The sequence below is a fragment of the Microcaecilia unicolor genome, chromosome 2 (genome assembly GCF_901765095.1).
Source record: "Microcaecilia unicolor chromosome 2, aMicUni1.1, whole genome shotgun sequence".
In the NCBI taxonomy this organism is placed as follows: Eukaryota; Metazoa; Chordata; class Amphibia; order Gymnophiona; family Siphonopidae; genus Microcaecilia; species Microcaecilia unicolor.
Genome location: NC_044032.1, coordinates 344,428,286 through 344,451,865, shown reverse-complemented (window position 1 = coordinate 344,451,865; position 23,580 = coordinate 344,428,286). Strand labels below are relative to the sequence as shown.

General features: G+C 43.1%; 1 protein-coding gene across 1 annotated transcript in view; it reads right to left on the bottom strand.

Annotated features, from left to right (window-relative positions):
- The window catches only part of FRMPD1 (FERM and PDZ domain containing 1), a 360,497-nt gene that overhangs the window by 164,131 nt on the left and 172,786 nt on the right, over positions 1 to 23,580 (bottom strand). Inside the window, 2 exon segments of the mRNA XM_030194418.1 lie at positions 8,880 to 9,005; positions 14,998 to 15,093. Of these exon segments, the coding sequence (XP_030050278.1) occupies positions 8,880 to 9,005; positions 14,998 to 15,093 (222 nt within the window).

Below are 23,580 nucleotides of genomic sequence, written 5' to 3'. Positions count from 1 at the left end.
ATAAAAGTTAGCAGGGATACTTTAATCACACCCTTAGGCAGCAGTTCAGAAACATGCCGCATGTTGGTGGGGGTGTCCGTGTCCTGCAATATGTGAAAGACAAGTATCAAGCAAGCATAAGCTGAAGTGATTCAATTTTTAAGTGTTTTAAAGTATTTTCTATAGAAGAGAAACATTTGTATAATGAAGAAAATTTGAAAAAGATATTTAAATACAAAAATTGAAAAAGCACAAATTTGTGCTATTTGGAATTGTTTCTGAAAGAAATTGTAATTGGGTACAGCTGAGAATTCAATATTGATTGCAGTGGGGCAGAAAGGCAAGTCTCACAGCCATGTCACCTGGCTGACCACCTCTATACCACATCCTAGGTGAACTCCACAAGGCAAAATATAGCCATACAGCAGACAACTGCTGTGGTTGTGAACACGAAGTAGGACCAATAATAAAGCAAAGCCCTCAAGCTTGTAGCTACAGAGAAGCCTGCAGGAGAACAGGTGAACATTTAGAAATAAAAAAGGAATTGTCCCACTATGGAAAAAGGACAACCTGAAAAGTACAGGTGAGTTCCATTGGTATACCCTATAGGCAACATTTGGTCATTGATAGAAAGTGCTTTAAAACTGAACACGTCACACAGCTAGATTCTCCATTTGCAACAGCACTTTGACCCACTGTAATGGAAATTGGAGAGCACTTGAAAAATAAATAAGCTCTTCCAAACAATACAGCTGAATTCCTGACAAGGAGCTGAAGAGGATACAAAAAGGAAAGGAGATGATCTTCATAGGATACAGCTGAATCCATTTGATTTAAGATATGGCACAGCCTTCTATTATTGAGGACTTGCAAGCTGATATAGAGATCAGACAGAGCTGATTTACTCAGCCTGACCCCCAGTCTCCATACATGAACACTGTTCTGGATAAAGAAATCTGAGAAGCTGGGTGCGAAGAATACTCAATGTGCCTCCAAATGCGACTGCAGTATGAAGTCTGCAATGAAGTTGAACATACAGAGTACACAACATCTGAAAGAAACAGTTTGACAGAGATAAGAATTACTCCACAGCAGGAATGAAAACTGAGCTCCCTTTACCATAAGACAGAAGTGTCCTAGTCCTGACTACGACAGAAGAGACATTATCAGAATGTACAAGAGAAATACCACGGGGACCTGCAAACATGCTACACCAGCATTGCTGAAGAGAAAGACAGCTGCCCAATACAGACTTCATCAGGAGTAGAAAATCAACAGACTTCTGTAGAAGTGGAGAACAGCAAATTTGCCCAAAAGACAAACCATTACCACAACTGAAGCTGGCACCTGCTGTCATGAGTGATGGTTGATTTCGTCTGCTGAAAACTAGTGTCAGTGTCTTCTGCAGAAAACTAGAGCTGGCATGTGGAGAGAACCAGGAGCTAGCTCCTATTGTGGCAGATTAGAGCCAGTTGCTACCAACTAGGGCTTGGCTCTGCTAATGTGCAGGAAAATTGGCTTCTGCTGTTGACCACAAGTACCGGCTTTCACTGTTGACAAGTAAATGTGGCCACCACTGTTGTCCACTACAGTCCACTACAGTCGACCCTGTAGAGCCAGCTGATGATGTCATGAACCAGACTGGGGTCTGCTAATGTCCTAGTGATGCCAGTTGTCACTGGCATTAAATAGAACCAGCCGCTGATGCAATCATGTACAGCTGGCTGCAGATGTGATCAAGTAAAGCCAGCAGATGCCATTATCAAGCTGAATTAGAACCAGTTTCTGACATCATCTACAAGTGCCAACATCTGCTGTTACCAAGTAGAGTTGGCCTTTCCTGGAAAAAAAAAAAAACAACAGAGCCAGGTTCTGCTGTTGTGAATCAGAGCTGGTCTCTGCAGATGAATTAGATCCAGGCTCTGGTATTGTAACACAGAGTCAGGTTCTGCTGTTGAGAATTAAAGCAAGCTTCACTGTCGTGAATTGGAGCCAGGCTTTATTGCAGTAAATTAGTGCAGGCTTCGCAGAAGTACATAGAATAAGCATGCACAGCAGAATGTGAACCGACCTCTGCAGGCTTGAATATGAGCACACCTGCAGCCCTGAGGCATAGAGAACTCCTGTGAGGGAGAACCAGCAGAGACTGGAACGGTTGAGCAGCAGAATTGACAACTCTGATTCAGTGTCAGAGCAGACTCCAGTAGTTGTAAACAAAGCAGATTCCTGCCGATATGCAGGAGAGCAGACTTCTGCAGGTGCAGGAGAAAGCAGACCTCAGCAGTTGGGAATGACGGCAGTATCCTCACCATTTGTGAGAGGTGACACTGCAGAGGTTCAAGAAACAGATATTGCAGAGTGCATTAGGAGATTCCTAGAGTTTCCAAAATGAATAGATTTCTGGAGGTCCGAAGTAGAGCTGTCACGGTCTCAGGTTCAAAACAAACAGTCACTAGAATGTGAGCCCTTGGACCACTGCCGAGGAGCGGCAGAGGCAGGCAAGACCCCCAGCTGGGATTGGGCAAACAAGCGAGGCTGGAGCTGGAATCTGGAATGGACTTGGCCAGAATGACAGGACTGGAACTGTGGCAGTAGGCAGACAAATGCTGGAACCACAGAACTGGGATAACAGGAGGCAAACAGAACTGGAGCCAGGGCTGTGCCAAGGGTCTGTGGCGCCCCCCTGCAGGAGATCAGTTGGCGCCCCCCCCCCCCCCCCCCCCCCCCCATGTCCCAACTGCCCGCCCTCTTCTCCCCCCCCCCCCCAAGATCCCTTTTAAATTTACCTCCGTCCGGCAGCGAAGGCGCGCCATAGCGTCAGTGAAGGAGGCGGCGCTCCCGACGTCTCTACTAGTCTTCCCTTCGCTCAATGTCCCGCCTTCTTCTGACGTCATTTCCTTAACATCAGAAGAAGGCGGAACACTGAACGAAGGGAAGACTAGTAGAGATGTTGGGAGCGCCGCCCTCCTTCACTGCGGTGCGCCTTCGCTGCCGGACGGAGGTAAATTTCAAAGGGATCTTGTTGGGGGAAGAAGAGGGTGGGCAGTTGGGACGCGGGAGGGTGAGGTAAGCATGGCGCGGCGGGGCGCCCCCCCAGAGGACGGCACCCTCCTGCCATGCTTACCTCACTTACCATGTTGGCACGGCCCTGACTGGAGCAGCTCCAGGTTTCATCTGCACTGGCCACCATTCCCCAGAGGTTGAGCCCCTGGGTGCGGGCGGCCTGCAGGACTTACAGGATGGAGCTGGACTGGATCAGGATTCACAGACAGACTAGGCAGACAGGGCGTACATACAAGCTTGGCAGAAGCAGGGTTCAAGATATACACACAAGCTGGGCAGAAGCAGGGTTCAGGATATACATACAAGCTTGGCAGAAGCAGGGATTTAGGGTATACATACAAGCTTGGCAGAAGCAGGGGTTTAGGATATTCACACAAGCATGGCAGAAGCAGGGGTTCAAGATATACATACAAGCTTGGCAGAAGCAGGGGTCCCAAACAGAGGGAAGAAAGCTGAAAGCAGACAGGGTAGAACAGGAGCAGACCACCTGCACAACAGAGAGCTAATTAGGGACACTCAGAATGACAGACCAGAGCTCCACACACAGGCAACAGAACAGAACCAAGACTTGAAGGCTGCCAAGCAGCCACAAACAAAACCAGACAGTGAACAAGGCAAAACAGAAGGACTGGAAGCCCACAGACAGGAGCAAGACAAAGCAGAAGAGCAAGAGCCCACAGAACAAGGCTAGGAAAACCGTGCAACAGCACACTGACTAACCTGATGACCCTTGGCAATGCAAAGGTCCTGAATGGAAGAACACCACTTCCTTATCAAGGCCCTGACTGATGATGTCACAACTACAGGACACAGGCAGAAAGCATACTGAAGCACAGAGAGGTTAAACACACACAGGTGCAGTATAGTGGAGCAATTAGAGCTCTGCTGGAAGCAGCCAGCACACAGAGACAGAGACAGAGCTAACTCAGGAAGATCAGACAGAAGCCAGCTCGGAAGCTGACCGCCAGAAACAAAGTGAGTCTGAGAGGGGTCACAACCACAGTCGTGACAAGAGCAGACTTCTGAAAGGACCAAAACCAAAAAGATTCTGTAGCTCTAAAACTGTGTAAGCTTCAGCAGCACCAAGAGGCATCAACCTCTGTAAATGAGGCACCTGTGCCAGACCCCACAATAGAATCAAGCTCCAAAGTTTACTGCATCTGAAGCCTGAAATATAGAAATTCTCTCTTTGCGCATCAGGCAAGAGTACTCTGAATATTGGTAATTACTTCTGCTATTCTCAGCCTTGATTCTGTATGGAGAATAGTAAAATGGAATCTGTTAAGACCGTAACTGAGCCCACAGAGATAGATCTGAGGAAGGGCTAAATCATTTCACATATCCTAGCACCGAATTATACAGGCAAGCTACATAAGGGATCCAGGGCTGGCTTTCAATAGACTCCTGTCTAATTTACTTACTCTTACAGTATTCTTAGCTATTTACAGGTGAGAGCTATCTCCTGATAACCCTTAGGACTTGACAGAAGTCCAAGAACCGAATCGTGCCAGGCTGGCCACCAACAGACAAACTGACTTAATAAAAGTAGAGGAGCACAAGATTCTCAGCCTGATAAATAAACATTCTAAATTCTAATTCTAATAAAGGAGGGTTTAGCCTCTCAAGGAAATAGAAGTCACCCTCGAGCAGTGAAGTTACCGCTCCACTGGATCCCACAAGATATGGCGCCAAAAGGTAAATAAGCTAGGACTGTACCATTGAAGACATAGTACAACGAACCAAAGCAAGATTACTGGAAACCCATGTCAAAGAAAGCTGACTCTTTGCCAGCTAAGATAGTTTACCTCATAAGAGTCAACTGGCAGTAGAGCGGTTCAGACAGCAAAAGAACTTTTTTTTAACTCCTTGCCTAACAAAAAAGTGAAGGATGAGGGAGTGAGGAACTCTGCAACTCCAAGGAATATCTCCGCTGCAAGAAATTATGAACGAATTGCTTTTCTCCAAGGGGGTGGTGGGGAGGGGGGAGGGACTCGGCACCACTGAGTGTCGCCCCAGCTCCAGAACTAAAACAACAAAAATAAAAGGAGCAATTTTCCTCAAATATGAATCTCCTTGCTCAATTGATAAGGTTAATCAACTAGATCAGAAGCTAGCTGAAAAGCACTAGGGAAAAGCTGAACAGTCCAACCATGTAGGGGTGTTTCCCTGTGATCTCACCTGAGCTGGTCTTGGTTCATACAAGCCTAATTCATCATAATACATCAAGATGGAGTCTACAACCTCTGACCTGAGCATCTCTGTTTCAGCAAGATCCAGCTTTTCAGCTTGTGGAAAATTACTGGCAGGCATGTCTCATCCAAGGACGTTCTGTGGATAACCATCCCTTTATCTCCATGAGAAGCTGACAAGGGAGTGAGACCCATGGCTCCAAAAAGCCTGTTTAGAGTCAGGGATGCAGACCAGGAAGTTACACTTTCAGGGTCACACAAAACAAGGGATGTTTCTTGCCCAGGGAGTGAGCTGGACAAGAGGAGGATTGGTTCCCTACTGTCACCTGATGGAGAGGTACTAAGAAAGCGGGAACTGAGGAAAAAAAAGTTAGTCAGAGACCATAAGAGGAGGGGGAACTGGCAAGAAGACCTGAGTAACCCTGCAAGGTTAGGAGGCTCGGGGAGAGCCCGAGACTGTGTGTGGTACTAACCTTGTGACCTACGTAACCGGTGCAAATACCGGGTGGCAAATATTGGCTCTGAGAAACAACACTGAGTGACGGACACCTGCTTTCTGCAGAGAGACCTGCACTACATCTAGGACGAAGACTAGCTGGGAAGATAGCTCGAGTCTAAGAAGAAATCTGCTCCCCATTCATCGGAAGACTGCAGTACAGACAGCATGGTGAGATAACTGTGATTTACTTCCTAGTTTGGGATTAGTGAGTGGTATTTATCTAAGTAAGATCGGTTATGTCATAACTCGTGGTCAGGGATTAAGCTGCTAACTTGTATTTTGCATAAGATGTAGTATCAGTTCTTTTACAAATCAGGTTGTGTAATTTACGTGGAGGGGCATAATCGAACACGAATGCCCATCTCCATGGGCGTCTATGTCCGAGAACGGGTACGTGAAGGGCCAGGACAGACCGTATTTTTGAAAAAAATGGCCGACCATCTTTTTTTTCGATAATACAGTTTGTGCCCGGCAAATGCATTGGAGTTGTGCGGATTTGAGCTGGGCGTTTTTGTTTTTTAGCGATAATGGAAACCGAAGGCGCCCAGCTCAAAAACGAACAAATCCAAGGCATTTGGTCGTGGGAGGGGCCAGGATTCATAGTGCACTGGTCCCCCTCACATGCCAGGACACCAACCGGGCACCCTAGGGGGCACTTGTAACAATTAAAAAAAAAAAAGTCAAATACCTCACAAGTCCATAGCTCCCTTCCTTTGGGTGCTGAGCCCCTCAAATCCCCCCAAAGCCCACTGCCCACAACTCTACACCATTAGCATAGCCCTTATGGCTGAAGGGGGCACCTACATGTGGGTACAGTGGGTTTTGGGGGCGGTTTGGAGGGCTCCCATCTACCACCACAAGTGTAATAGGTAGGGGGGGATGGGCCTGGGACCACCTGCCTGAAGTCCACTGCATCCACTAACAACTGCTCCAGGGACCTGCATACTGCTGTGATGAAGCTGGGTATTGCATTTGAGGCTGGCATACAGGCTGGAAAACAAAGTTGTTAAAGTTGTTTTTTTTTTGTGGGAGGGGGTTAGTGACCATTGGGGTGGTCATCCCCGATTCCCTCCGGTGGTCATCTGGTCATTTAGGGCACTTTTTTGGGACTTGTTCGTGAAAAAAAAGGGTCCAAAAAAGTGACCTAAATTCGTGCTAAAAACACATTTCTTTTTTTGATTATCGGCTGAAGGCGCCCATCTCTCCTCAGCTGATAAACACACCCCAGTCCCGCCTTCACCACGCCTCCGACACGCCCCCGTCAACTTTGTTCATTCCCGCGACGGAGTGCAGTTGAAGACGCCCAAAATCGGCTTTCGATTATACCGATTTGGATGCCTTTGTGAGATGGGCACCTATCTCCCGATTTGGGTCAAAATCTGGGCGCCCATCACTTTCGAAAATAAGGCTGCTAGTAACCCAGTGAGAATCATTGTGTATAGTTTAGTGGCAATATATTTTATAGTTCTCTTATCAGCAAGATATATATATTTTTGTACTTTTGCTAAGCCTTGTTGCAGAGTGATTCTATATTTGTACCTTTCCTTTATCTATAATAAATCTAATCTATTACAGCCGTGGCTTTGGTTTCACTTCTCGAACAGCAAGTTGGCCAGGTTCCAACCAAGGTTCTATCTTCCCTAGACTGAGTCCGGAACATTTGCTTAGATTTCTGCACATTTTTGTTACATTTGTACCCCGTGTTTTCCCACTCATGGCAGGCTCAATGCGGCTTACATATTGTATACAGGTACTTATTTGTACCTGTGGCAATGGAGGGTTAAGTGACTTGCCCAGAGTCACAAAGAGCTGCCTGTGCCTGAAGTGGGAATCGAACTCAGTTCCTCAGGACCAAAGTCCACCACCCTAACCACTAGGTCACTCCTCCACTCCATTAGGACCTTGGCATAAGTAATCTGTGGGGAGCTGTTCCCATAAGAATTATTTATTATACCTACAACCACCATCCACTTGGAGACAGAAAAATACTGAGCATTCTATTACTACACACTGCCCTTAAAGGAGGAATCACTCAGAACTACTTTCTTTTTCTGACCCATTCCTCTGGACTGGTCTGGTTGGATGACAAGGAAGAATAATTTAAGATTCTTGAATTTCCCTAGGTCACCATTGATTCCTCAAATTGAGAAAGTTAAGAAATATCTTATTGGAGTTTTAAAGATGTCTGGTGAGTCCGTACCTCCAATTGTTAAAGTTCAACACATGGCTAGGATAGGAAGATCTAGAATGTTGGGGAAACAAGTGCAAGAACTGTTAGTAATTAATCTTACAGAATTTCTAGAACTGTCTTTAGAAGTGATGACTTTTGGTTTGAACCACATCTTAACATTGTCCTTCGTCTTTATTTCTGCCATATGTATGGACTGTTTATGGGATCTTTCCCAATTTATCTAGAGATACACAGAAGCAGCACCAGGAATTCTGGCTTTAGATCTAGGAGTCTGTCCTGAGAGCCAATTTTGTTTTATGATTTCCTTGCAATTGTGTGATTATATATGATGCTAAACAATTCATTTATTTTTTTTATCCGAAGCAGTTAGAAGATTTTATTGTAGTGAAAGAAGAACTGAGGGTTTTGGTCAGTTCGTGTTTTCTAGCAAAAAAGGTGCTGGTACTCAAATGCTAGGCCATCCTTCAGGGGTGGGGTGATCACTGAGGGATCCACTCCACAATAGCCAGGCCCCCTGCAACCAGTCACAGAATTTATGACAAGGCAGAATTGGTGTGTAGAGCCTGAGCTCTTTCATTAAAACTTGGGGTCCATGGGTCAATTTTAGCAAATAATTGGAAAAAGTGCTGGTACTCAGTACCCCCAAGTACCCCCTCAAAAAAAGCCCTGGTTTTGGTTTAATCCTGTAAAATTCTCAGTACTGTAGTGGGCCAATAGAGGTCTGTTTACCAGAGTGGATGTCCTTTCAGTTTAATTAAGATTTTCCTCTTTAATTTTCATTTCTTGTTCTTGGATCCTTATTTTCGTGATCTTGTGTATTTTTCCTCTTCTTTATTTTCTGATATTTCTAACATCAATGATACTTTAGTGATATGTAAGATTTAAAATTAATAAATAAAAACTTTTTTTTTTTAAGATGATGTTTTTCACCCTTTTTCAAGTGTACAAGAATATAAACCTGTTCAATGAGCTCTTCTTCATGCAGGAGGTACAGCTTGGAGATGTTGTATTGTTCTTCCAAAGCTAAAGCAAAGTGCTGAATGCTCTGAATGGAGAGTTTCTCTTTCAGTGTAAGGAGAATATCCTGCAATTTAAAAAAAGAGACAAAATAATAAATTCTTTTAATACAAGTAGGTAGTAATTCCAGCATATTCCACACATCAAATTATAATACAGAATATGGTAATGTTTTCTTTTCTATGGGGGTCTTTTACTAAGCCACAGTAGCATTTTTAGCTTGCAGTAGAAATCAGCTGGCAGTAAACGATGAGACGTCCATAGGAGTATAATGTGCATCTCGACTTTTACTGCCAGCTCATTTCTACCATGAGCTAAAATCACTTGCAGGCTCATTTTCGAAAGAGATGGACGTCCAAAAAGTGACATAAATCGGCACTTGGACGTCCATCTCTCAGACGTCCAAATCGGTATAATCAAAACCCGATTTTGGACGTCTCTAACTGAAGTCCGTCGCAAGGACATCTAAATGTCACGGGGGCGTATTGAAGGTGTCTTTGGTTTCAAAAATTGCAGAAAGTCAAAGACGTCCAAATCTAAGGACGTCCTTGGTATTTTTGAAATGAAAGACGGACGTCCATCTTTTTTCGAAAATGAGCTTTTCCCCGCCTCCGTTTCTTTTGAAAATGCCCCTCTTAGTAAAAGACCAGACCCCCTTTGTTAGCCTACCATCCAAAGAGATGAAAGCTTATTGTTTTGTGCAGTTTTGCCTACCATTTATGGGATTTTTCATTTCATTTGAGATTTTTAAAAATGTGTTTCTTTTGAAGGACAATATCATTAATAGTGTACACTATTGTTCAAATGGTTTATTTATTTATTTTAATGTCTTACATACTACCTGCAATAGTGCACCCAATTGCTCAGTAGTGCACACCATTTCACGACTGTGTGTACTATCATGCAATTGTTACCTCTGGGGGAATTCTGTGCAAAGTTTTTGAAAATTATACATACAATATTTTAAAAATTCTGCATTGTTTATTTTGTAGTGTTTTTGCACAGAACTTCCCCACCATTAAGCCTGAAATCCCCCCCCCCCTGCTTTTTCTCTCCTCAGGCCCAGCCTCCCCAGTTCCATTTCTCATTCCAACTGCAATTCTCTCTCTCTCTTTCTAATTCCTAGTAAGGCCCTAATTCTGTCTGCCCCCAAAGTTTTCTCCCACATGCAATACTCCCACCTCTCATTTTCCCTCCCCTCACACACCTCTACCTCTTATTCTTCCTCCCCCAAGGCATACACCCCCAGGTATCACTGTATCTCTCCCCCAACCTCCGAATGGCACACTCTTAAGCTTTATCTTTCCCCACACCAGTGGCACACTCAGCCTGTTCTACCCCCCACACCCAAGGATCAATCTCAGCTTTCTCTGCCCTTCTCTCATCCGCATGGCACACTCTCTCACCTTGCTCTGCCCATCCCCCACAGCACACTCACACCTTGCTCTTCCTGCCCAACCCCCTCCCCTAATCCACAGGGCACACTCTCACCTTGCTCTGCTCCCTCTCCAATCCCAATTGCATATCAGTAAACTTAGTTTAATATCAAGAACTTGATATGAAAGAAAACAAAGTAAAGCACTAGCAGATAGCAAAAAGCTGTGCAAAACACTTCAGAAAGCATGCAAGCAGGTTACTATGCAATTTGTACTGGATAATAATGTGAGTTACTAATTACCACAGTGTTATATGAGAAAGAGACTTAATCAATGTTAATTTGTGACATACTATGAGGCAAATTTTAGCAGACATACATCAGATTTGAGATGTCCAAGTTGGGACACCTCAAGTACCACTACTATTTTAGAACAGGATCTGCTAATGTAAAACCTGTTCTAAAGTACATAGAGAAAAGAATGTTTGTACTCTGGTTACGTGCATCCATTTTAGAATCATAAATATCTAAGGGGGGTCTTTTACTAAGCTGCGGTAGCATTTTTAGCTCACAGTAGAACTCAGCGGCTGGCATCAAGGAAAGTGGAGACCCTCTCTATGCAGGTCACTCCCAGTGTGCAAGGGACTCTTAGCCATACGGATCGATGCACCCGATGCCAGCACCGACATCGAGGCTTCGGACATGGCTCCAAAAATCTTTTCTCCATGAGCCTCTCTGGCTAACTGTGTTCCCTTCTTCATATGAAGACAGAGAATACAGTTTGCAGGGGTATGATCAGGCCCTAAACACTGAAGACAGCAAGAATGGGTGTCTTTGCCAGAGATAGTCCTATTGCACCGAGTGCAGCACTTGAAGCCACCGGAAACTTTTGATGAAATGAAAGGTAAAATAAAGAAAACTTTAAAAAGAAGCAAAAAATAATCTAAAAACAAAATACAGGGAAGGAATAAAATAAAGAAAAACCCTGAGAGAGGTACATAAAAAAACAAAAAGGAAGAAACAAAAAAGACCGAAGGCCAAATCAGCAGTGATGAGTGGGAATAAACGTGTCCTCTCCTCACCATGGAAAAAAAGAGAACTGCTGGTCCCGTGCTCTTGCAGGGGGTAGGAAGGCACTCATGCATGCGCGGTGGAGCACATCTCATGCTCAAAGACAAGCTCCAGACTGGAAACACGGACCCGTGTTACCCACATGTGAGCATTAAAGGCCTGCTTGTTCTCGGAGAAAAATAATTTTCATGTAACTTCACTGAGTGTCCCCTAGTCTTTGTACTTTTTGAAAGAGTAAAAATTCATTTCATTTCTACTTGTTCTACCCTAGTTTCTGGAATCCAGTGGATTGGAAGACACAAAGGAGCATGGTTTTGCTAGAGGTAGATCTTGTCAGACAATGGGTGACCAGATACTTGGATTGAGGGAAAGCGCTAAATATGGTGTACTTAGATTTTAGCAAAGCCTTTGACACGATTCTGTATAGGCGACTGATAATTAAAATGAGTGCCCTTAGAATGGGCCCTAGAGAGTGACTGACTTTGTTAGAAACTGGTTGAGAGAAAGGCAACAGAGGGGACTGATAAACAGAGTTAACTCAAAGGAAAGGTATGTTTCCAGTGGTGTGCCACAATGATTGGTCCTTGTCCAGTTCTTTTTAATATTTTTGTCAGCAATATTGTGTAAGGGCTGTCTGATAATACCAACACCTGCAAAAGGGTGGAACCTTGATGGTGTGGATAGCATGAGTAGGATCTAGCAAAGCTTTTAGAATAATGTAGAATTTGTCAGCTAAGATTTATTGCTTAAAAAAATGCAGGGCTGTGCATTTGGGAACTGTACAGTGCATGAAAAAAGAACGGGATTTGTGGGTGTTTGTATCTGATGATATTAAGGTGGCAGAACAGGTAGGAAAGCTGACAACAAAAGCCAGAAGGATGCTTGGGTGCATAGGTAGAAGAATGGCTAGCAGGGCCACCAAGAGACTGAACCGGGTCCGGGGCAGGGCCGCCGCCTCCGCCAGATCGTGGCCGATCCACAATAATCATCGCTGCTGGCCCCCCTCCCCCAGATCGTTGCTGAAATATTTTGTTGGTTGGCGAAGATCCAGAGGCCCTGCCAGCAGAAGACATCTTCCTCCAACACTGCTCTTCTGCCGATTGCCCGTCCTTGTAGCTGCTTTTTCTCTCAGGGCATGCTCGGTTTCAAAACAAAGCATGCGCCCTGAGAGGAAAAGCTGCCACTCAGCTGGGCAGAAGGTCAGCGCTGGAGTTGCTCCTCTGGGTCCTCCCCAGCTGCCAAGCTGTTCCGGAGTTTTCTGCTCCTGTCAGGACGCGATCGCTCGGGTCTTGGCAGAAGCAAGAGAGAGAGACCCCCGTGCTAGGCCCCCCCTTGGAAGCCCGGGCCCGGGGAATCTTGCCCCCCTCTCGGCTGCCCTGATGGCTAGCAGGAAAAAGATGGTGATAGCACCTCTGTATAAGTTTCTAGTAAGACTCCATTTAGCGTGCTGTGTACAATTCTGGAGACCACACCTTTCAAAGGCAAACTGGATGGAGTTGGTCCAGAGGACAGCTACTAAAATGGTCAGTAGACTTTGCCATAAAGCATATGGGGACAGACAAGACCTCAATTACACTTTGGAGGAAAGGCAGGAGAGGGAAGATATGATGGAGATATTTAAATAGCCCCATGGCAAAATTGCACAGGAGGCAAGTCTCTTTCAACTAAAAGGAACCTATTAAATGAGGGAGCATAGGATAAAGGCGAAAGAGTATAGACTCCGTTGTTATCTAAGGAAATACCTCTTTATGGAAAGGGTGGTGTTTAGGTAGAATGGTCTCAAGTTGGGTGGAGACAACAATGTCTGATTTTGACGAAGTGTTGGACAAGCACATAAGATCTCTTAGGGAGAGGAAAAGATACTATATGGTACGAACACACACACACACACGTTACAAAAAAATTCCATGAGCCATGCTCTATATGTTTTCTTCACTTATTCAAATAAAAGGGTTTTTTAGGGGGGGGAGGAGGGTCTGAAGATGGATTTTTGTGAAACTGAACATGAAAATAAATGCAGTGTGTAGTTTAAGTACCTGAGTCCTGCTGCGATTTTTAAATTATTATTAAGGTTTTTATAGTTTAAATTCCAAATAGAATTCAGAAATTAACATCCATAACAAGAATATTTACATAGGAAAAAGAAATATAAATATCAATTTCTATAATAGTAGTCTGATGTACTTAGTCCCCATCATGGGGAGGGAGAAAGCAATAACGAAACAGTAAGATGATTCAAAACAAATCTATCTGGTAGTACATTCGTATTTCTGACTTATTTATTTATTTATAACATTTGTATCCCACATTTTCCCACCTATTTGCAGGCTCAATGGGGCTTACATAATTCCGTAAGTGGTGATTACCAGTTCCGGATAGGAGAAATACATAGTTGGGCTAAAGGGACAGATTAGGTTAAGTTACAAGAGGAAAGTTCGTCCTATGATAAGAGCTAAAGGTAATAGGTTAAACTTCATTCATGACAAAGAAAGCTTGAACAATTAAGATCATTAAACTGGAAATCAAGATAATTAGCAAAAACTGTTGAGATGTAGAGAATACAGGTTGTATAGTTGCGTTATGTTAATTTGAATTTATCTAATCCCTAATGCTAAATAGGAAAACTATACTATTTTTTTTGTCATGACAGAGGTCAAAAAAGATAAATTGATTCCCTTGCCAAGATACCAAACATTTATAGGGGAATTTTTTTTTTTAAGGTTCCCCCTACTTGCAAAACCTTTAATTAAAAATACAGAAACTGTTTCCTCCTCAGCTGTATGGCTTTCTTGCCATATTCAGGAACATCTGGATTTTTTGACCACAAAAAAGGAAATAGGATTTCAATACATGCATTTTATCCTTCTCTGCTGAAAATGTGACGAGAAGGATGACTCGAGTGGAAATAACTGTAGAAGATTCTACAAAATAAGTTAAAATAAGAGAGCCATCCTCTAAGAAGTCAAAGGCCACTTTATAAACATTAACTGCCCAGATCTTAGAAGGAAGATAATAACAGTGAGCAATTTTTATATCTTCAGACAATAGCAGCACTTATTTAAAACATTTAGAAAGGAAAATAGGAAACGTTCTGCTGCAATTTTAGGGAGTCTTTTTTAGTAAGCCAAAGTAGCATTTTTAGCTCACGGTGGAAATCAGCTGGCGGTAAACACCGAGATGTCCATTATATTCCTAAGGGCGTCTCGGCATTTGCCACCAGCTGATTTCTACCGTGAGCTATAAACGCTACTGTGGCTTAGTAAAAGGCCCCCTTAATGTTCTAAGTCATTGACAAGCACAGCAGAGAAATGTGAGTCTCTTACAATTTACATATTTTACCAATTCAACCAGCAGACCCAAGGTATGGATTTGTATTTGTGTTTGTATGGGCTTTCTGTCATCAGGATAAACTTAATTGTCTTAAGTCTTTTCTTTAAAGAAAAACACAAAACTAACCCCCTTGTTTACTAAGCCGTGCTAGTGGCTGCCGTGTGCTAATGCTGACGCATCCCATTCACTTTGAAAGGTCTGTGCCTGCATTGCAGCGCAGCAGCTGCAAGCATGGCTTAGTAAACAGGGAGGGTAAATTAAGTTTAGAAAAATATGACAGTACCTTCACGGTTGTCTTTGTCTCAAATTTAAAAGCTTTGGTCTGTCCATTTTCCAAGTACACCTTGAGAACATTGGGCATGAATAATAGTGAATTTCCCTATAAAACAAAAAGATATTACATTATTCAGGATTCATACATATCATGATATGGTTGTTTGCTGAGAAATATGATTAGTAAAATAATTTTACATTGTACTGGATCAGATTTGATTATGACCCAAAAAAGGTAGTACAATATTCTTAAATGTCAGGTTGATTGCATAATATTGAAATAGCACATTCTGGGCATAATGATTTATAGGATAATTTTATAACTGAACAAAGCACATATTTTTCTCAATTTTCAGATTTTCAAAGTGAAAATTATCCAAGGAAAATTATGCACACACATTCATACCTGCTCTTTGGCATGCACAAATGTTCAGAGTTATTGTAGACGTATATGACAAGTTTTCAAAAGTATGCAAGTATAAACCGCTGGTAAATCTCACCCCTGGAAAAGCCTTTGCTTAATCCAGGAAAACTTACACACACAAGATTTTGAAACATGAATTTATATGGGGAAAGTGTGTTTACCCATAGAAATACTTTTAGAAATTACTTTCCATCCCTTTCCTGGAACTTTAGGAAAGCAAAATTAAATCCACAATAAAAAAAATGTTGAATGTAAAATCTTGTGCCAAAAGCATTATGGGTGTAACATAATGAGAATTTTAACAATTGTTTGTGCTGTTTTAAATTCTGTATGCCGTGCACAGTTCATTCAGGCCATTACGTTAGTGCTTCCATTGCTGGCCTATGGCAACCCTAGCAGCCAATAGGAAGGAAGAAACTGCCTGCACTTTATTTCTAGCTCTCATCTCTAGGCTTCTATCCCTGATTTGATAGACAGCTTGGAGCCAGCCTCAGTTGTATCCTTTGTGAACCTGTTGTTTTTCCTGTTCCATCACCTATCAGGAAGTCACATGTTCATACTAGAAGTTTCCAGAGAGGGTAGAAGCCTCTGGAAGTTGACGGAACAATAGGAAGGTTTATGATAATTTGGTGAAGGGTCTGGTGGCAGCAGTTACCTCCCCCCTATGTATTATAATTTCCTTCTTTGCCCGAAAAATTTGCCTTGGGTTCCATTTCCTGCCTCTGACCCATGTCAACAGGGAGATCCCTCCCCTTGTCCAGCCTGATGCAGAAATTCTGAATTCTGAATCAGCCTCTCATACTCCCACGTTGGCACTAATAAGTGTTCTGCCCCCAGCAGCCCTATGCTGGGCTTTATGGCATAGCTTCAAAATGTGCTATTCTTACATCTTAGGATTTTAGTACTGCAGTTGTTTCTTGCGGTTGTGGTATGTGAGCAATGCATTGTGCACAATGTAGTCTCATATGTACTGCAGTCACTCCTGCTTATCTGTATAAGCTTTACCACTAGTGGTCTTTTCTCCTGCAAAAGCTTCCTCTTTCTCTCAGCTGAGCTTGAGTCCTTTATCTACCTGCTGTCATGACCTGATTATCTTTACTATCTTTGCCTTGATGGGCAGTGGCGTACCAAGGGGGGGGGGGGCGGTGGGGGCGGTCCGCCCCGGGTGCACGCCGCTGGGGGGGTGCCGTGGCACGCGCCTGTTGCCCTGTCTCCGAGTTCGCAATTCGCATGTGTTCACTGCTCCCTCTGAGTCTGCCCCAGAACAGGTTACTTCCTGTTCCGGGGCAGACTCAGAGGGAGCAGTGAACACATGCGAATTGCGAACTCGGAGACAGGGCAACAGGCGCACGCCGCGGCACCCCCCCCCCCCCAGCGGAAATGCACCCGGGGGAGGTGTCATTTCGCCGGGGGGGTCGCGCTGCACCCGGGGGGGGCGCATCGGAGATCCGCCCCGGGTGTCAGCTAGGGTCGGAACGCCACTGCTGATGGGTCAGCATGGATCTGACCTCTCTCTCTCTCTCTCTCTAATCAAGGATTACCCTCTATGACCTCCTTTGTAACCTGTTCTCAGGCTCTGTCCCTACTGTTCCTTTACCTCGCCCTACGGCCTTGTGGGTGTTCTTGGTCCCTCTGTCTCTGCGAGCTCAGACACTTGAAGAGAAAAGGCAGGTAGATGAAAGTAGTTTCAGAGGTGAGATGATGGGTTGTGCAATATTGGTAAAAAGACAAAACTCCACCCACTGTTGCAGAATTCAGAACTATGAAGTCTCTTGCCTTGTGGTAACAAGCTTCTCAGAAACTACAAGCTGTGAGTAAATTTGCTACATTTATTCAATAAAGTAAATTTCAGAAAAGAACAGAGACTTCTTGTATGTGCTGATGTGCTAAGGTTATACTCCCTGGATAGTGGAGCATGTGTATGCTTTAAGAGGTCCAGGACAGTAAAAAGACACATAATTACTAAAGGGGAATTTAAGAAATCTTAACAAGCTTAGGGGCCCTTTTACTAAGCCACGTAAGCGTCTATGCGTGCTCAACACGCGCCAAAATGGAGTTACTGCCTGGCTACCACATGGCTACCACATGGTACCATGGATCTGACCTCTCTCTCTCTAATCAAGGATTACCCTCTATGACCTCCTTTGTAACCTGTTCTCAGGCTCTGTCCCTACTGTTCCTTTACCTCGCCCTACGGCCTTGTGGGTGTTCTTGGTCCCTCTGTCTCTGCGAGCTCAGACACTTGAAGAGAAAAGGCAGGTAGATGAAAGTAGTTTCAGAGGTGAGATGATGGGTTGTGCAATATTGGTAAAAAGACAAAACTCCACCCACTGTTGCAGAATTCAGAACTATGAAGTCTCTTGCCTTGTGGTAACAAGCTTCTCAGAAACTACAAGCTGTGAGTAAATTTGCTACATTTATTCAATAAAGTAAATTTCAGAAAAGAACAGAGACTTCTTGTATGTGCTGATGTGCTAAGGTTATACTCCCTGGATAGTGGAGCATGTGTATGCTTTAAGAGGTCCAGGACAGTAAAAAGACACATAATTACTAAAGGGGAATTTAAGAAATCTTAACAAGCTTAGGGGCCCTTTTACTAAGCCACGTAAGCGTCTATGCGTGCTCAACACGCGCCAAAATGGAGTTACTGCCTGGCTACCACATGGCTCTTGTGGTAATTTCATTTTTGGTAAACGTCCAATACGCGTGTCCGAAAAATTATTATTATTTTCTCACGCATATATTAGACATGTGCCAAGTAGCATTTGACGCGTGTAGGTCATTACCGCCCTTACCGCTGGCGGTAAGGTCGCAGACCCAAAATGGACATGCGGCAATTTTGATTTTGCCGCATGTCCATTTTCAGTAAAAATTTTAAAAACGCCTTTTTTACAGGTGCGCTGAAAAATAGATTGTTGTGCGCCCAAAACCCGCGCCTACTCTACCGCAAGCCATTTTTCAGTGCACCTAAGTAAAAGGACCCCTTAGTGTGCTTCTAAGAATTCTTTCTATAGTCTGTATCAGAAGTGAGAGGCTATCAAACTAGAAATAAGTAAATGTGCTGAATCATTCAGAGATTCAACCAGTCTGTTTGGAAGTGAATTCTGAGCCAAGTAAAGCAATATTTTCTGATTTGAATTTTTTGAATAAAGTAACTTAAGTGCATTTATCAGGAAAGCTAAAGTTTGTGCAGATTTAAAACCAGTAGGGCTGCATTTTGATTAAAAATTTTAATCGCAATTCATTGCTGATGCAATGGTCAGCAGATGTAATGGAGCTCAGATCAGAAAAAAACAGGACTTCCTTACAAAGGGGCAAATGGTTCCTTGAAGAGGCTTGCCACGCCTGCTTAAAAGGGAGCCTGCCAAAGATAAGTGCAGATAGCATGCTAATATAGTCAAACAGATGTTAATGAGATCATTTCCTGTTCCCTTCCAATGCTCAGAGAACAGTGCACAAAACTAAGCCACCCTTACTGCTGAAAAAATAACGCCAGCTCAGAGCAGGTATTAGGGAGTTTGAAGAAAGAATCATGAGAAATCCTCTCTTTAAAATCTGCAGGTTTTTCTTTAATTTTGAAGTAGAAGGAAGCTCGTGCAAGCCCCTATGCGCCAATAGTGAGAAACAAATGTGCGCAAGTGCGAGCAAACCTGAAAGTGAAAGCACATGTTGGGGCTTGTTTCCTGAGTTTAAATATAAGCCTTCCAAGTAAAACAAATTTGAAAAGCTTATATTTAAAGATGCAGAAAACAGATACCAATGTATGCTTAACGTTCGGGTTTGCCTGGTGCATGCACATAGGAGCTGGGCTTCACGCAAAACTCTTCTGCTATGTTTTAACAGGTTTTAAAGCAGAGTATTTGCAATGAAGGATCTATAATGTCAATATCCATCACTAATGCTGTTTTGTTTTATTCCAAGCACATCCCCCCTTCTTGCTTTAACAGTGCACATCTAATATTAACGAGCTAATTTTCTGCGCTGTTCCGGCGGTAAAGTATCTGTGCTGTTGGCTTACCGCGGGAGTTCTGAGCATCGGAACCTCAAATATTAAGGTGCATAAAAGTACCCAGAAGTAGGTAATCCATTCAGAAGGCATGTTGTGCCTCTTAATCCATCATGTTCACAGAGAATTACCCAGAATAAAGGTTTTAACATGGGTGAGAGTTTACTTTGCATCAGTTCTGCTCTAGTTACAAAACAAATTGTGGAAGTGTCCACAGAGGTACCTCTTACTATCTGTCACTGTATTGGGGTTTGTGTAAATCAGTGGAAAGGGTGTTAAATTTCACAAACTGATAAAATGAGTACCAGAAGTGATTAGTGTTACAGTTAATCACTGTAATCAGATAGCATGCATGTAAAAGAATTTGGAATTCCAATAGGGATAAAGGCCTATTAATTCAATATTATACATATAGAAATTTATTTATGAATTTCATAATCATTTGTTGAGAGAAAGTAGTGTTAATAAGTATTGGCAGAACAAGTTAAACTGCTATTAGATTGATCAGTGGGGCTGAGTGATTTGATAATGTTTCTCATGTTTATTGAGATTTCCATTGGCTAACGATAAAAACTGAATTGCTTTTAAGGTTTTCTGTTTGATTTTTAAGTCATTATCTGGTTTGAATTCTGAGGGTCTAACTGAGTTGTTGGGTTTTCCATTAGTGGAAAGAACAATGGGTTTTTCAAGGATGTTGAAAATGGGTTTCTCATCCTTTAAAAAAATTTGGTTTTTTTGTAGGGTCTAGACTATGGAATAAGCTTCCTTTGGAAGTAAGGCTAGCATCTTAGTTTTCTTTTAGGAAAATGTTAAAAACAAATTTATTTGAATAATAATTTTATACGTAGAATTTTAACTTTCTATTTTAGTTTTTGGTGAATATCCAGCTTATAATCTAAGCTTTTCGCCGGCGATTTTCCGACACAAATCGGTCGGCAAAAGCGGCTTAAAGCGTATAATCAAAAACTGGCTTTTTAACAGCATCGCCGCTTTCCCATCGCCTCGCTGGCGAAAGTTCAAGGGGGCGTGTCGCCGGTGAAGCGAAGGCGGGGCATGGGCGGGCAAGATGGCTTTCGGCGATAATGGAAAAAAAAGGGCATTAAGCGGTATTTGGCCGGGTTTACTTGGTCCTTTTATTTTCATGGCTAAGTCTCAAAAAAGTGCCCCAACTGACCAGGTGACCACCGGACAGAATGGGGGATGACCTCCCCTTACTCCCCCAGTGGTCACCAACCCCCTCCCATACTACAAAAGTTAAAATGAAAACCTTTTTTGCCAGCCTGTATGCCAGCCTCAAATCCCGTACCCACCTCCATGACAGCAGAATGTGTTGTATCATCTGACAGCCTTTCCATGGTTGCAATGTGGCTCTCGGGTGAGTGTGACGCCTTTTCTGTTAGGTGCCCTGCAGAGTCACATCAGCAATGCATTGTGGTGGGTGTAGGGTACTGAGCTATACTCCCATGGTGTTTTCCCCCCTGCTAACTGGGTCAGAGTGTGACCTGTTTTGTTTCTCGTAGTCCATGAGGTAGTGGCCATTTTTGTAAGCCAGTTTTAGATCTCTTTCATGTGTTACCCATGTTAGAAAACGTTATTACCTTGAATGTTGCTGAAAGAGGGCATTGTACAGCATTCTGCCAGCTCGGACCTACTGCTAATCTCAGTATCAGGGAGACTCTTTGCCAGTGGGCCACAACCTCTGATCTGCAGTTAACTGTTAGTAAAGGTGCTTATTCAAATAAAGCACTTTTTCAAAGACATTAGTCTTCAGGTGTCAACTGCTGTGCCAAGGTTATACAGCAGCAACAAGTCCTAGAGGCCTGAGTGTGTGCAGGTCCCTGGAGCACTTTTAGTGGGTGCACATTTGTGGGTAGGGGGTTTGGGGGGGGGCTCAGCACCCACAGTAAGGGAGCTATGCATGTGGGAGCTGTTTCTGAAGTCCACCACACTGACCCCTAGGGTGTCCAGTTGGTGTCCTGGCATGTAAGTGCACTACAAATGCTGGCTCCTCCCACGACCAAATGCCTTGGATGTCGCCGGGTTGGAGATGGCCGACATTTTTTTCCATTATCGCTGAAAAACAAAACCGGCCATCTCAAACCCAGCGACATCCAAGGCATTTAGCCGGTCTAAACCGTATTATCGAAAAAAAAGATGGCCTCCCATCTTTTTGATAATACGGCTCCGGCCAGCTGTTGCACCACCGCCAACATAGATCGCCGGCGATCTATTTCGCCGGTGACGTTCGATTATTCCCCTCCACGTGTTGTACTTGTTATTCTTCCATTATTATTGGAGTATCTTCTTAAAATGTTAAAAGCTTTGTTCATTTGGAAAATAGCAGTATAGAAAACTCCTATAGTATAGTAACTTCTTTGTGCTCCAGATGTAGTTAAAGAAATGTTGCTTGATTTTGCCCTATATTTCATCTAGCCTTGCTGCTTCTTCTTTAGGAATTTAACATAAGGGCCTGCTTTTGTTTAAGGTTAAGTCTACATTGTTTCTGTCACACCTTCCCAATACTTGAAATCTACTAACAGTTAAATTGGTATTCTGGTTTATGTGGTCATGTCTTTGTTTTTCCCAAAATATAAATCCCAAGTGACAAAGCATTTCAAGCAGAAACTGCTAAAGGGTTTCCCCCCTGATGAGCCTAGCATTGTAGTAATGCTTTAACAAGTAAACATTTAATTCTGCTGTGTTTATTAACAGGTTTTAAAAGAGTATTTGCAATGAAGGATCTACAGTCTAATGTCAATATCCATCACTAATCCTGTTTTGATTTATTCCTAGGTGAGATCACAGCAAGAATACAAGCATGTTTATTCAGTGAATGAAGAAGGATTATACAATATTTCTTTTCCTTTTCCAACAGAGCTGACTTCACCAATGTCTCAGTGAATGCTTAACATTCTGCTGCCTCTTGATTTTGATTATTTAAAGATGTGTCATGGCCATAAAGGAGGGAGGAAAAGTTTAGGGGCTTATTTTCAAAACAATGTCCAAAAATGTCATAAGGTGGCAGAAGGATGTTTCTTTTTTCCTCAAACACATCCAAGTTGCGATTTTCGACACCCCTATTTTAGACATTTTGCTCCACAGTTCATCCAGATTTCAAGGGATTGTGTTGGGGCATCTTTTGGGTAGGACATGGGTGGCACCAAAAGATAGATGTTTTTCTATAATAATGTCTAAAAACACTGTATGGTATCTTAATAAAGGATTTAGAATAAAGTCTCTTATTTTTCTCAATGTTTTAATGATCAAAAATTAAGAGGAAAAGACCTCATTCGGACCATAAACCACACTCTTTGAACTTATTGTTTCCTGTGTATGTGATTGGTCAAACAAGTCATCATTGGTCTAAAAAACCTCCTATTCACCTTTGTTGAATAGACAAAAAACATTTTTATATACACTTTAATTCTCAATAACTTTCTATCAACAACTGTATGAAGTAAAATTGTTACTTAGCTTTGAAAAGTCTTGCTCATAAATGGCTTCAAATGATTATCAAGTAACTTTTCTTCTATAGGATGCTGTCAACTCATGGGTAGAGGTCCCAACGGGGACCTGTTTTGCTATGACTTCTTCTGGAGACCCCACCTCTTTTTTTACCGACAATCTCTTACGCCTATGTTCTTTGTGTGAGAGGCCCAAGCTGCCTGCAGGACCTTAGACACCATCTGGGCCTTGGATTACAGAGAAGTTAAAGCAACTATTCAGAATAGGTTGGACCTCATAGCAGAAAATTATCTCGGGAGGTTTAGGGCCCGTACCTTTCAGAAAGGGGATTGACCTCAGGCAGTGGTATAACTGTTGATGGACTTTGCCTCTCAGTGATTGGAACCAGCTCAGAAATCCCCACAGGACTTGGTTAAAACCATAGTCTTGGAACAATTTCTTAACATTTTACTGTCTCCGGTAAAATCCTGGAGCACTAGACAAGGACCAAGATCACCTGAGGAGGATACCTTGCTGGTGGACAAATATATGGAGGCTGAGGAGGGATGGAGCTAATTATTAGCAGGAGGTACCTACCCTTAAGAAATCCAAAATACCACTAGTAGGGAAGAAGATAACTAAACTCCCTAGGGAGGAGGTTGGGGATTCCAAGAAGGATAAGGGTGTGGGGTGTGGGGGCCTTCACCTGGGGATTTGGG